Source organism: Phalacrocorax aristotelis, chromosome 4, assembly GCF_949628215.1.
Source record: "Phalacrocorax aristotelis chromosome 4, bGulAri2.1, whole genome shotgun sequence".
In the NCBI taxonomy this organism is placed as follows: Eukaryota; Metazoa; Chordata; class Aves; order Suliformes; family Phalacrocoracidae; genus Phalacrocorax; species Phalacrocorax aristotelis.
The window spans coordinates 77,788,828-77,801,265 of record NC_134279.1 but is presented as its reverse complement, the minus strand read 5'-3'; the positions used below and the strand labels follow the sequence as shown (position 1 = coordinate 77,801,265).

At 46.5% G+C, this 12,438-nt stretch overlaps 1 protein-coding gene across 9 annotated transcripts in view; it reads left to right on the top strand.

Annotated features, from left to right (window-relative positions):
* The first annotated feature begins 8,513 nt into the window (after nt 1–8,513).
* REEP1 (receptor accessory protein 1) overlaps nt 8,514–12,438 on the top strand; it is a 68,716-nt gene continuing 64,791 nt past the window's right edge. For 7 of the 9 annotated variants that reach the window (XM_075092149.1, XM_075092142.1, XM_075092140.1 and 4 more), the window contains exon 1: nt 8,514–8,694. In XM_075092149.1, coding sequence (XP_074948250.1) covers nt 8,663–8,694 — 32 coding nt within the window. In that variant the 5' untranslated portion in view covers nt 8,514–8,662. Of the gene's footprint in view, nt 8,742–12,438 lie in introns of all 9 variants that reach the window. The other 2 variants (XM_075092147.1, XM_075092146.1) reach the window with 2 other exon arrangements.

Here is a 12,438-nt window from a genome sequence, read left to right as displayed (position 1 = left end):
CACAGTGCTCTGATAGCTGCTGTGCTGCTGGCACTGGGGGAGGCAACTTCAGCGCTACAGCAGCATCATCTACCTACCATACCAGTTCTGCAGAGTTGTTGTAAGGTTAAAACTGTCTCACATCCCACTGCTCTGTAACAGCTGCAGCTCACAAAGTCATGTCTAGACTGCTTCATAAAATATTAGCTGGAGACAAGGCCCTCCCCAGTGTAATGCAACTTCAAAGTTGGCTCTTTGAGCTAGAGGCTGGCCCGGGTGACCTCCACAGGCTACTTGCAAGTGAAATTATTCAATTATTGTACAAAGTCAGGTGTGGCCTCAGTGGCATGGAGCTCAGCATGAGTTGAAAATCACCCAAGGATACAGAGGACATGCTTGTGGAGCCATCTCAGAGTAATCTCTGTGTTACTACAGCAACACCTTTATCAGTGCCCTGATTGGTTTCAGGGTAGTTCTGGGAAGACCATGTGATTCACTGGCATGCTTTTCATGGGATATAGATATACCTTCACAATCCTGCTGTTGGCAGTGCTCTTCACTGGCTTTATTTTGTCCATTTCATTTCAGTGGCACTTAGAGAATCTCTGAGCTGTAATAGACATTGGAAGTATTTTCAACAGAGGATGGCTGAAATGGGGTCTGAGGGAGAAGGAAGTACAGAAAACAATCCATCACCTGCATAAATTGCAATTAAGAGTCTCTTATTGGAGTGTGGAGGGAGAGAGAGAGAGAACACATGCTTACAAATGCTTCTCTTAGCTCGAGAGATTGGAACTTGCAGTTTTCCTGCTGGAGACTGGTATGGAAAATGGAGATCAAACACAAAGGCTTTTTTTGTTTGCCTTTTAGCAGTTGGCTGTTGTCTTTTTTTCTCTTCATTACCTTTACAGTGTAGTTTGTGGTATTGAAGTATAGACTTCTAGGAGCCCGAATTTCCATTTCCAGCTGTAGCCTTTTCAAATCCTGTGCTAAGCAGTCAGACTGGATCACTATTTGGGGGGAAAAAACTACCACCACTTTCCTCAGTCAGACATGCATTGTTCAGAAATGTGTTAGAATATTATCACTTCCCAGTACCAAATGTTGGGAGTGCTCGGTATGCTACTCTCGCTCTACTCACTCTGACCTTTGTAAGTTGTAAGAAGATACTAGCCAGGAAATGGTTACCTGGTCTTATTAACAGTGGCATTAAAGTGAGATATTGTAAGTCTTCAAAAGGGAGGAGTGTTTATAGAGATGGGGTCCTCTATAAATAGCCAATAGAAAGTAACTTGAAAACCCTTATCACAGTGGGTGTATTTTTCCTTTGTCTTTTTTTCTGAAGCCTCTAAGTTGTTTGTTTGGAGCCTTGCTTTTTTTCTGTTTCAGTTTTGGAGTTTAGCCTTTTTTGTTCCTGGGAAGACAATTAATTTTTGTTCTTACTGCCACATAATGAGAGAGAGAAGCAGGATGATACAGCAAGTTTCTCATATATCCTGACTGCAGAGAAAAAAATTATATAACTTGTCCATATAAAGAGGCATATTTTCCCTGACATCCTTTTTACTTCTTCCAGAATTAAATAGAACTGGAACTAGCTTAACGTGGTGGAATTTCGTGTTCATGACTCTACATGGTATGAGAGTCACTGTCTTTAATGTGCCCTGTGCTTTGACACTTGGCATTTCTCTTTGCATTTATAACTGAGGAGAAAGCAGTTATAAAGCAGTGGGTGGTTTACACACCTTGAAAGGAACAGAACAGGACACATATGGGAGATGCAGGTGTATTGTGGTGTATGGGAGGAGGAGGAGAGCTCTGACTGGAGTATGGGAAAAACCCTGGAGAAATGAGTGCACTCACAGTGAGGTTGCTGCTCACCTGCAAGTACTTCTGAGCGGCTCCTAGGGGAGGGCATCTTTGCCAGGTGTGCCAGTGCAGCTAGTTTCTTTCTGCCTCCCTCGGGACTCTGCATGAAATTGAAATCTGTAGTTGCCACATCCCGGTTTGTGCTGGATTTAAATTGATTGTAAATGTCAATAGCAGCTTTTTATTAAAATTTACCATGAAGTAGCATTTATACAGTTATTAAAGCATGTTTTTACAAAGCCACAGTAGTCTAGTAATTCCTTAGTAATTTCACCTATGTACAGGATACTGCTAAACAGAGCAGTGCCTGCAATACCGAAGTGGTTAGTTAAAGGCGATTCAGCAAGGGATGGTGAAGAAGCCCACCTTGTTTTCCTCTTTTATTGCCTTCATTTTTTTTATTGCATCAGTCTGTGAAGGCAGCCTGTCTCTAGAAACTGCAAAGACCAGTCTGCAGCAGTTCTTTGGCTTTCTCCTCACATAATTAGGGCTGTCCATAGCCTCCCCTACATTCCTTCTCTGTTTTCTTGAAGGAAACCTTCACTCTTCCCATGAGAGAGGCCCCTTTCCCTCATTATTTACAGATTCTTGTTATCTTGAGCATTCCCATCTGCATGGTGCCTCAGTGAAGCCTCAAGGCCGTGCACCAACCATATTTCTCTCAACATTCCTCTTTGGCCAATGTTATGTTCATACTAGTACTTAATTACCTTCCTCCTTTCTCTCTGTGTCTGCTTTAAGGGCAAGAACATGGTCAAGTCATCTTCAGAACATTTATTACTGTATTGTTAAACATTATACAGTAATAAAATTCAAAAAAGCCCATCCTTCCAGTGCAAGAATATAAGAACTGATGCACTGGATCAGACCAAAGCTCTGTGCATCTTAGTATCTCCTCCCTGGTGGTGGCTGATAATTAGGGCCCAGAGAGGCACACACCAGCAAATCTAAAGAGAAACCCTCCCCGGTCTTGACTCAGTATGCATCGTCCACAGCAGTTTGCCCAGGAAGTGGCCCTTTCCTTTTCCTTCTTTGTACTGAGTAAATGTCCTGTTTTAAAGCTAGAATAGGCTTGGTCTTGCTGCTGGTTCCTAGTCTTGAGAGTATACCTTGTTATTAGAAGTCACCCTTGCAGTTCTTCTTTTAGAAATTTCCTTTCCTTAACAGAGGGAACATGTCTGTCATGCTCGCCTTCTCACTCCAGCAGATGTTCAGAGAGCTAGCATTCATGAAGAAGGAAAGCCTCAAGGGGAAGATGGTGAGGATCTGAACCTACTTTGGGGAAATCCCAAGCTGACATTCTCTCAGCATCCAACCAAGATATCTGTGCAGCATATCTTCCTCTTTGTTTGCAGTCTTTATCAAATATGGGGGTGGGTTCTTGTCTGGCAGACACAGGGAGAGAAGTGCTTCATAAAAATGAGGGGGTTGTATGTTATGTTCCTAAGAAGAGGTGGTGTCTCGTCTTACCTGCTATAGCAGACTATACAAAAATCTGTCTTTGAACATTCTGTTTTCCGATCACCTTTTTTTTTTTTGCTCATACATAATTTTTTTTTAATTGAACTGTTTCCTTTCTTTTTACATTTCTGTGGTAAGCTGTCCATAGCATAGCAATGTTCATGTTTAGGACATAATCAGTGACAGGCAAATCATCTGGAGACATGGAATAGACCTGATGATTGTGCACAACTAGCTTGACGTGGAAAGATGGTAGTAGATAACAAGGGACAAGAAGACTAATCTGAGTGTCAGAAGTACTGTAATAATAGTGGTAATATATTAATGTTTATATTGGCATTTAAGGCTGAAAAAATGAAGTTCCAGTCTAAGACACAGCTCTTTTTTAGTGAATTTAGAAAATGCTGTAACCTAAGTGTTTTCTTCATCCTGAAAGAGTACAAGGAAAAACATGCTGATTTGGGATAATTTCTCATGGAGCTTGAGGGTCTGCAGATGCCTCACAGCCACTAATGGATTAATCTAAGACACATGGATTTATTCTGAGGCAGAGGCATCCTGTAACATGTATGTTACAGAAGGGGATGAGGAAAGCAAAGAACAAACTTCTTAGAAGACACTTCTGATGTACAAGTTGAGGTATTCAGAGCTTAATATTTGGAGATGTTGAGTACCACTGGCTGATCTTTGTGCTGGAAAGTTTCATGTTAGAATATTTGGTACCAAGCTATCTCATTTTGGTTACCCAAAGCCAAATGATACATTTGAGCATGCTGATCTCTGTGTTTTCCCCAAGCTCTTGTAGTGAGTCATTGAGAATGAAGGGCGCTTCTCAGCAGTCACAGTTCCCAGGTCAAATGCCAGACCACACCACTTTTGAATCAAAATAGGCATTTCTTAATCTCTTTGCTAATGGCCATAGCTCTGAAGCAAGTAATTCAATAATGAAGATGGAAATGGCATCCAGGAAAAGCTGACTGTCTCCACATGCTTTAACAATACTCCCCTTAGATTAGGATTAACCTTTTTGTATCTGGTCTGTATCTGATAGTAAAGCTGTAGTTTTAGAAATGGGCATTTTTCATTACTCTCTTCAGGAGCTGTGTTCTTCTTGGATTTTTGCTTTATATGTTCACATTGTCGTTTTTGGGTTTTGTGCATTCATTTTTTTTCTTTTGCTTCCCAAGTAGAAGTTAGGAGATAAATGCAAGAGATTACCTCTTCTCTTCCAGTTGGTGAAAGACCAAACAGTTATCTTCCAAGAGGCTGAGCATACGTATCTATATATGTGCATATATGTGTGTGTGTGTATATATATTCCTTGATGGGATGCAGAATTTCTATTTCCTGATCAAACTATCTTTCTTCTCCTCATACTTTTTAGGTACTGTAACAATGCTATAGAATATACGTGTGCACTGTTGCTGTTGCATGTGCATTCATTTTGTTATTTTGTTTTCCCCATGTGAACTTCAGCACCTAAACATCACCGCAGGTTTCCTGGCTGATGTTTTTCTCTGTACCTGGCAATGTTTCCTAGCTAGGTTTTCTGCTCTTCTCAAGCTGTTCTGAAATGCCTCTTGGGTAGGTTCGATCCGTTGGAGGGCATGCCTTCTTGATAAGAGCTGTCCCCCTCTCTCTGCACTTGCTACTCCCTGACCTTTTCTAGTTTTGGTAACAGGGTGGGGGTCCTGACTTTTCCATGGCTGTGAACTGCTCAGGAAAAGTAGTTGCTAGGAGAAGGCTGCATAGTATTTAGGGCAAGGGTGGTGGCTCTGCTTTCATTAACAAAGCTGGTGTATTTTGTTATTTGGGGAACAGAGATCAAACCATCTAATGGTGCAATCTGCATAGGATTTCTCACTGCCTGAACTTCTTCCACTGCTAAAGCTGTTCCAAAATGTTCCACTGGCATTGGGTGCCCTCTCTGCTAAGCTGCCTGTGTAAATTAATTCATATCTGTCCCTACAGCTTTAACTCTTCTTGTGTCTCTCCATTATTTCCTTATAGACTGCGTCAGGTGGTTTAATAGCAAAGGAAAAGCTTTCTTCAAGCAAAGCCCCTTTCCAGATGCTTGGGATGTCATATGCTGAGCTTACAGCCACAGGGCTGTGAAGCTGTCATCCTAAAACACAGCCCATGAAGAGTAGGCAGGGGGCATTGTCACCCTTCCACTGATGACTCAGTAGAGCTGAATTTCTCTCCTTCACCCATTGCTTACCAAATAGCTATTTAAGTAAAGCTCCCTGCGTTCCCAATGACAGGCTCCTTAGGTTTAACTCTGTACATTTGAAGCTTAAGATCAGTCATCGGGTGATCATGTCAGTTGTGTACAAAGCAGCAGCATGAGAGGGGTCCGTGTCCTGCTTGTCCCTGTCAGAGGGACCTGCCAAGCAGAAGAAAAAGATCTTCAAGCCTTTCAGAGGGTTGCTGCCCAGAAAAGAGAGCTGCAGGTCAGCGGTGACAGCGACTAGCAGGAGTTGCAGGCAACATGGTGGGCTGGAAGAGGCTGGAAGGAGCCAAGAGGGCGTGAGGCTGAGTTATGCTTTGGGCACTAAAATGTTTTGCTGCAGCTTTGGGTGTTGTCCTGTGTGTTATCCCTCTTTATGATCTGGTATCTTCTCCTGTTGGACCATTTTTCTGTGCTTAAAATGTGCAGCAAGGACTAAGTGGCAAGTTCTGTGTACTGTGGTGATTACACGAATATTTATGCAGAGAGATCTGTGCCTTATACTTGATAACATCATATAATTAACTGTAATAATGTTGTGGAGTGTCTGCCAACATGTAGCCTGAAATCTCATGCTAAATAATCCTGATACATGTAAAATCTTTGATAGCAGATTTCCAAGTACTTATTTGGCTATGACAAACAAGTGAGACAGGCACAGGATGATTCACTGCCTTAGAGTTTGGGCTAGATGGCTTCTTTTGGAGAGAAAGCAGTTCTTCCAAAGAGCAATCTTGTCTGGAGAAGACTGCTAATTTACACCTGTTTATTGCAACAGACCACCCAGTCCTGTCTTTGTGCTGCGTGTATAAGCAGTCAAAGTGCTGGCTGTAGCAATGCTGCCACTGCAGGCCCTTCCAGTCCCCGAGGCAGGAACGTTTGGTGACAGCCCTCTACCTCCAGCTGTGATTCGCAGCCTGTCTGTAACCAGAAAACGCCAGTGTTTGTGGCAGAAATGCTGCTGTAACCCAGGGAGGTGGGTGAGGAGGTAACAGCTTTTTACAGGTCACAGCGTGAGGTGGAAGTTCCCTCTGGTGGAGGAACAGACCCACTACAGAGAGAAGAGCAATGTGGTGATGTAGATGCTGGACTCTTACCTTCTAGAGGAAGATTCAAATTTTTAGAGGTGCTGAACTTTAACTACATGTATGTCTATACCTGCAGATTTAGCTGACAACTATGAGTGCTATTGTTTTTCTGGGGACTGGTTCCAGAGAGCCTACATGATAAAAGACAGTCCCGTTATGGAGGACTTTTTGCTGAGCAGAAGGTGTTAGGTAAGGGCTGGGTATTGCGTGATGGTCATCCCCCTGTGGAAATGGACAGGAGCATGAGGATGGCTGTGACCACCTGGGAGTGGAGGGGTCTCTGATCAGCTCTGAGCTCTGCTACCTCTGGTTTGAAATGCTCAGCCTCTCCCTAGAAGAGTTCATCACAGGTTACTCACGATACCATCAGGGAATTTCAGCCTCCTTCAGCTATGCTGTCTCAGAATGATCGGGAAAATTTGCCGCAGATGCACAGTCCTAGGAAAGAACAATGAATGTGTCAGGCATGCAGACAGGGATCCTGCAGCACACCCAGGGTGGCTGGAGCCTTGGCCCTGACGCCTGAAACCAGGCCAGCTGCTCCACGGAGCAGCCTCCCAGGGAAGCTTGGGGCTGGTCTCATGGTGGCAAGCTTGAGAGAGATCTAAGGGTTGCTGCAAGACTAAAACACATCATGGATCCCTGTGGGCACGTGTGCTTCTGATAGAAGAAAAAAATGAAAGCGGTGGAAGATTATTTCTGACAATCTAATCACGTTTGGCATGTTCCAGTGTACAGGAGGAAAAGAAGAAGAATCCAGAGGAAATGCAGGGAAGAACAACCCACAGGTCAAGCTAATATCTGTTCCGCATGGGGGCAAATTGGTTCCTTGTGGAGATTGGACTTGATAGCTGTGAGACCCCTTAATGAAAACGAAGGTGGAGGAGAGATTGCTGGCTGTCATCGTGGACAGTGACAGGGATTCACCTGGATTGCACAGCTAGTAGCCTTGTCAGCCATGCCTGCAAACTTTGGGGTGCAGAGGGGGATCCCTCTCTTCCTATGTTCTTATATTCCTATATATATACTGTACTGCTAGCTGGTCAAGGGAGGGGATTGTCCCACTCTGTGCTGGTGCAGCCTCACCTCGAGTGCTGGGGGCAGGTTTGGGTGCCACAGTACATTAAGGATACAAAGCTGCTAGAGAGTGTCCAGAGCAGGGCCGTGAAGTTGGTGAAGGGTCTAGAGGGGAGCGGCTAAAGTCACTGGAGAAGAGGAGGCTGAGGGGAGCCCTCATTGCGGTCTGCAGCTTCCTCACAAGGGGAGGAGGAGGAGGGGAAGGCGCTGATCTCGTCTGTCTGGTGACCAGTGACAGGACCCGAGGAAATGACAGGGAGATGTGCCAGGGGAGGGTTAGGCTGGGCATTAGGAGAAGGTTCTTCCCCCAGCGGGTGGTGGAGCCCTGGAACAGGCTCCCCAGGGAGGCATCACGACACCAAGCCTGATGCTATTCAAGAAGCACTTGGACAACACCCTCAGAGCCATGGTGTGAATTTGGGGCTGTCCTGTGCAGGGACAGGAGTTGGACTTAATGATCCTTGTGGGTCCCTTCCAACTCAGGACATTCTGTGATTCTGTTCTATGATGCTAGATAGCCAAGAGGCCCATCAACACCACGCCTTAGCTTTACCCTTACGTCCATATCAACAGTGGATACAAGGTTTAGCTTCGCGTCCCACTCAGCCGCGGTGGTCCAGAAGCGCACGCGTGGGGAAGGGACCCCTGCAGCTGGCGCATTTCCCCCCCCCCCCCCCCTTACCCGGGGCCCGAAAAATCCCCGTAGGCCTGGGGGTCTCCCCCTTCTCCTCCTCCTCCTCCTCCCGCAGCGCTGGGCGGGGGGGCGGCCGCCGGCCCTGCCCAGTCCCCGCTGCGCGTTGGCTGCCGGCGGCGCCGCCAGTGAGGCTGCGCTGCGGCTGCGGGGCCGGATGGCCGAACCGCCCGCCCCGCTCACTCGGGCGGCGGCCGGCGGCGGGCGAGCAGACGGGGCGAGCCCTCCGTGCCGGGAGAGCCAGCCCTGCGGCGGGCAGCGGGCGCCATGGTCTCATGGATCATCTCCAGGCTAGTGGTGTGAGTAGCTGCCGGGCTGGCACCTGCATCGGCGGTGCCCGGCGTGGGTACGCGTGTGGCTAAGGGCGCGCGGCGTGCGTGTGCGGGGTCCGCCTGTGTCCCCCCCTCCGCTACCCTCGCCCCTGCTACGAGGTGGAGGCGAGTCGGCTAAATTTAGCAGGTTGTTGTTAGGGCCGGTGCGCTCGGCTGCTTGGTGGGTGAAGGAGAAAATAGGTGGGTCACACGGTATTTTCCAGCGTGGGAAAACGGCGCCGTGCTGTGCGGCGCAAGGGGACAGGGGAGGAGGAGGGCGGTTGGCATCGCCCGGTGCTCGGCCATGAACGGGCTGGGGGTCGGGAGGGGGAATCGAGCATCACCGGGTGGGAAAATGGACGTGGATTTGGGCAGCGGCGCTTTGTTAGCGGGGCTGGGCGGGCTGGGACTCGCGAGGGGGCGCTGGGAGGGGCGGCCCCTGCTTTCTTCTCCTTTTATTTTCTTTTTTTTGGAAAAGAAATAGCAAATACTGCTTTCCTCCTTGCAACCCGCCGCCCACCCTCTCAAAAGACATCCTCTATTTCCCTTTAACCTGTCAGCCTGGGTGGAGAAGCGTGTGGCTCTTTGCGCTTGTCCCACAGCTTTTCCATAGCTGGAAGTGCTATAGGTGGGAATGCGCATAGAAATTCCCTGAAAATGCTTCCCAGGCAACAGGGGGAAATGGAGCAAGCTCGAGGTATACGTTCACCTGCCCCACCTGAGAAGAGATTCACTGAGAAAAGGGCGTTTTCGATGCCACTAGGAAAATTCCTGTGTGCGTGTGGTGGTGGTGGGGAGTTTGGGCTTAAGGTGGGGCAGCAGGATGGCTGATCAGTCTTCCTTCTGGAAATGCGGCTGGTCAAGGTTAGTACGCTGAATCAGATGAATCATTTGCCAGTTTTCTCTGTCTGGTACATGTAGCCACAGACTCAGGAGAACATCTGTTGTGCTCCTAAGTTATTGTAGAGGGTCTGCAAGGGCCTGTCACTTTCTTTGTCTGAAAGAAACATGCCATGATGTTGCACCATCAGCATGGTTCCAGAAAGGCATTTTCAAGGTCTCCTCTTTTGCCACATGAGATGAAACAGCAAAAGGAAAACTTGCCTTGATCTTAGCTGTCTCTCTGTATCACTAAGACATGGGTGGCTGCCAGAAATGAAGATTTTTGGGGGTTCCAGAGTTGAACTTAGCCCCTGGAGGTATATGATCTGGATTCAGCTGCAGCTGTAGCTAGCCATTATTGGGTTTACACTTCATTCTGGGAAAGAGTGTTAAATATTTAAAGGACTTAATCTGAACAGTATGGTGCTGCAGATATCTCTGACAGCAATATGAGGTGTAGCTTGTATTGTCCAAGGCTCCTTTTCCTTCTTCTCTACTAGACTAATTCCCACTTTGAAAAAAACCTGTCATCATGTAACCCAGCTAATCCTCAGGAACAAAGAATGTCTACAGAAAGATGGTAGTTTAACTTACCTGCCTCGGCGCGCACACCTATACACGGGTCATTTCATCTAAGACCGGGTGAAAATCTGAAAGGGGCAGGACATAGAGCAGTTGACATCTGCAGTCAGGTAATTAGCTGAATATACAAACCTTCCCGTTCGCTTCAGCTTTATTTTTCTGACTAGCATGTCACAGTGTGAAATCAGGTGTCTAAAGGGTGGTACCAATTATTTGTTATACTGGAATTTCAACAGCAAATAAGAATTTGAATATGCAGTGTTAATAATAATCATTTAGTAATCATAGTAATAATTTAAAAATAATTTTGTGAGGAAACCTGGGGCAAGCCAAGCTTGATCACCTCTTTCTTTGCATGGCTACTTAGTATACACCCATCCTTTAAGAATGTTTTGCACCAGGAAGTGCTGATTTGTTATGATCCTAGCGAGAAACTCGGACTCAGCAGTGTATTGCTTAAAATACCATCTACTAGAGCTAATACTATGAAGAAAAAGAGGAGAGTATGAATAATCTTACATCCCTTCAGATGCTGGAAACCCTGAGCTGCCTAACATGGAACAGCCCTCCAGTCTGGGCACAGCACACTGTGCAGATCTGCCTGTTGAAAGGTTGCCTTCCATTTTGGTCTTTTGAGCCCTTATAGTATTCCATAATATAAATAATAGCAATTCTATTCATCATTTCTACTGTCAAATGAAAAGGACATTCACAAGAGGACTTGTTGCTGCACTTTTAGATGAAGACAAACAAGGACATGCAGCTGGTGACCTCTGTGAGCTTCCTATGGGCTCCTTCCTTAAAATTAACCAGCTGAGCCGATCCTGTGTCCAAGGGGTGTGCGCAGGGCGACGCGGGCCAGACGGCCAAGCAATGCATGCAGCACAGCACAGGCCTGTACCCGCTCTGGTTAGCTGTTGGGTGGATCGCTGAGTCCTCTCTGTACAGTGGTTGTCAGATTAAGGACCATGACAGACATTCAATCTATCTAATCAGTTTTCCCCATCTCATTATGAATGACTAGCTGACCCATCAGTACAGATAGCTGTGCTCAAAGTAGAATGGCTACCTGGTTCGGCTTTTTTTTCCCTTGCTCGTGCTTAGTTAGTTGTTTTTCCATCAAATCTTACTAGCTGAAAAGGGTTATGAGGAAAGTGGCGTGGCTTAGTCACACTGTGAATATTGCTTTGTGCTCTTACGACTTCTGCTGATCTCTGTGGGGTTTATGTCTGATATGACTCAGCTAACAGAAAGGGCCTTAAAACAAAAAGCAAACCTTTGCTTTGTTGCTTCCACTATCTCCACTTTACAGTCACAGAACGGCAGGGGTTGGAAGGGATCTCTGGAGATCATCTTGTCCAACCCCCCTGCTTGAGCAGGCACACCCAGAGCAGGGGGCACAGGACCGCATCCAGGCGGGGTGTGAATGTCTCCAGGGAAGGGACTCCACAGCCTCTCCGGGCAGCCTGTGCCCCTGCTCAGGCACCCGCACAGGGAAGGGTTTTTTTCTCACGTTTAGCTGGAACTACCTGTGTTCCAACTTGTGCCCATTGCCCCTTGGCCTGTCGTTGGGCACTAATGCATCCCTGTCCTGGCAGTTTCTGTTTCCAAAATATTGCTGAAGGATAAGAGTCTGTGAGCGCTTCTCACCCACTTCAGCGGGACGTCTGGCACCTTACTGCAAACCTTCTCTTACATCGTTTCAATGTTAGTGTTTGGGCTCTGTGTTAACGCTGGTCCGGAGTGTTGGCTTTTTCTGTTCTGCCTGCAGAGCTGTGTGCTGGTAACCCCCAGAAGAGAAATGAGAACTTCAGAGCAGCATCTTATATTGCCATAGCGATGTGTTAAAGTCGAAACTTTATTATTGTCAGGATCTGCACTAGGTACGGTACAAATGCAAAACAAAAAGAGAATCCTGTCCCTGGTTATCTTTTTCCTTTAAGAGCTCAGTTCCCGTCCTCCTGTGGTCCAGGTAGCTTTTCCACTCACCTCAACAAGAACAAAACCAGGATGTTCTTTTTCTCATGGTAGTAGATTACAGGCAACTTTTCCACCAAGGGGTGGCTGCAGTCACTGTAATTGCAATTGTTGCATCTTGGAGTTACTTGTTGCTTACTCTCATAATAACTGGAATGGGATAGCATCGTTAATTACAACCCCTTTTTAGTTCATCATCTCCGAGTACATCTCAAAGGACATCCTAGAGCACCTGTACCTCCATTTCCTCGTCTGTGAAGTGTAGTGGACTGTGCTGAATTTATCTTCCCT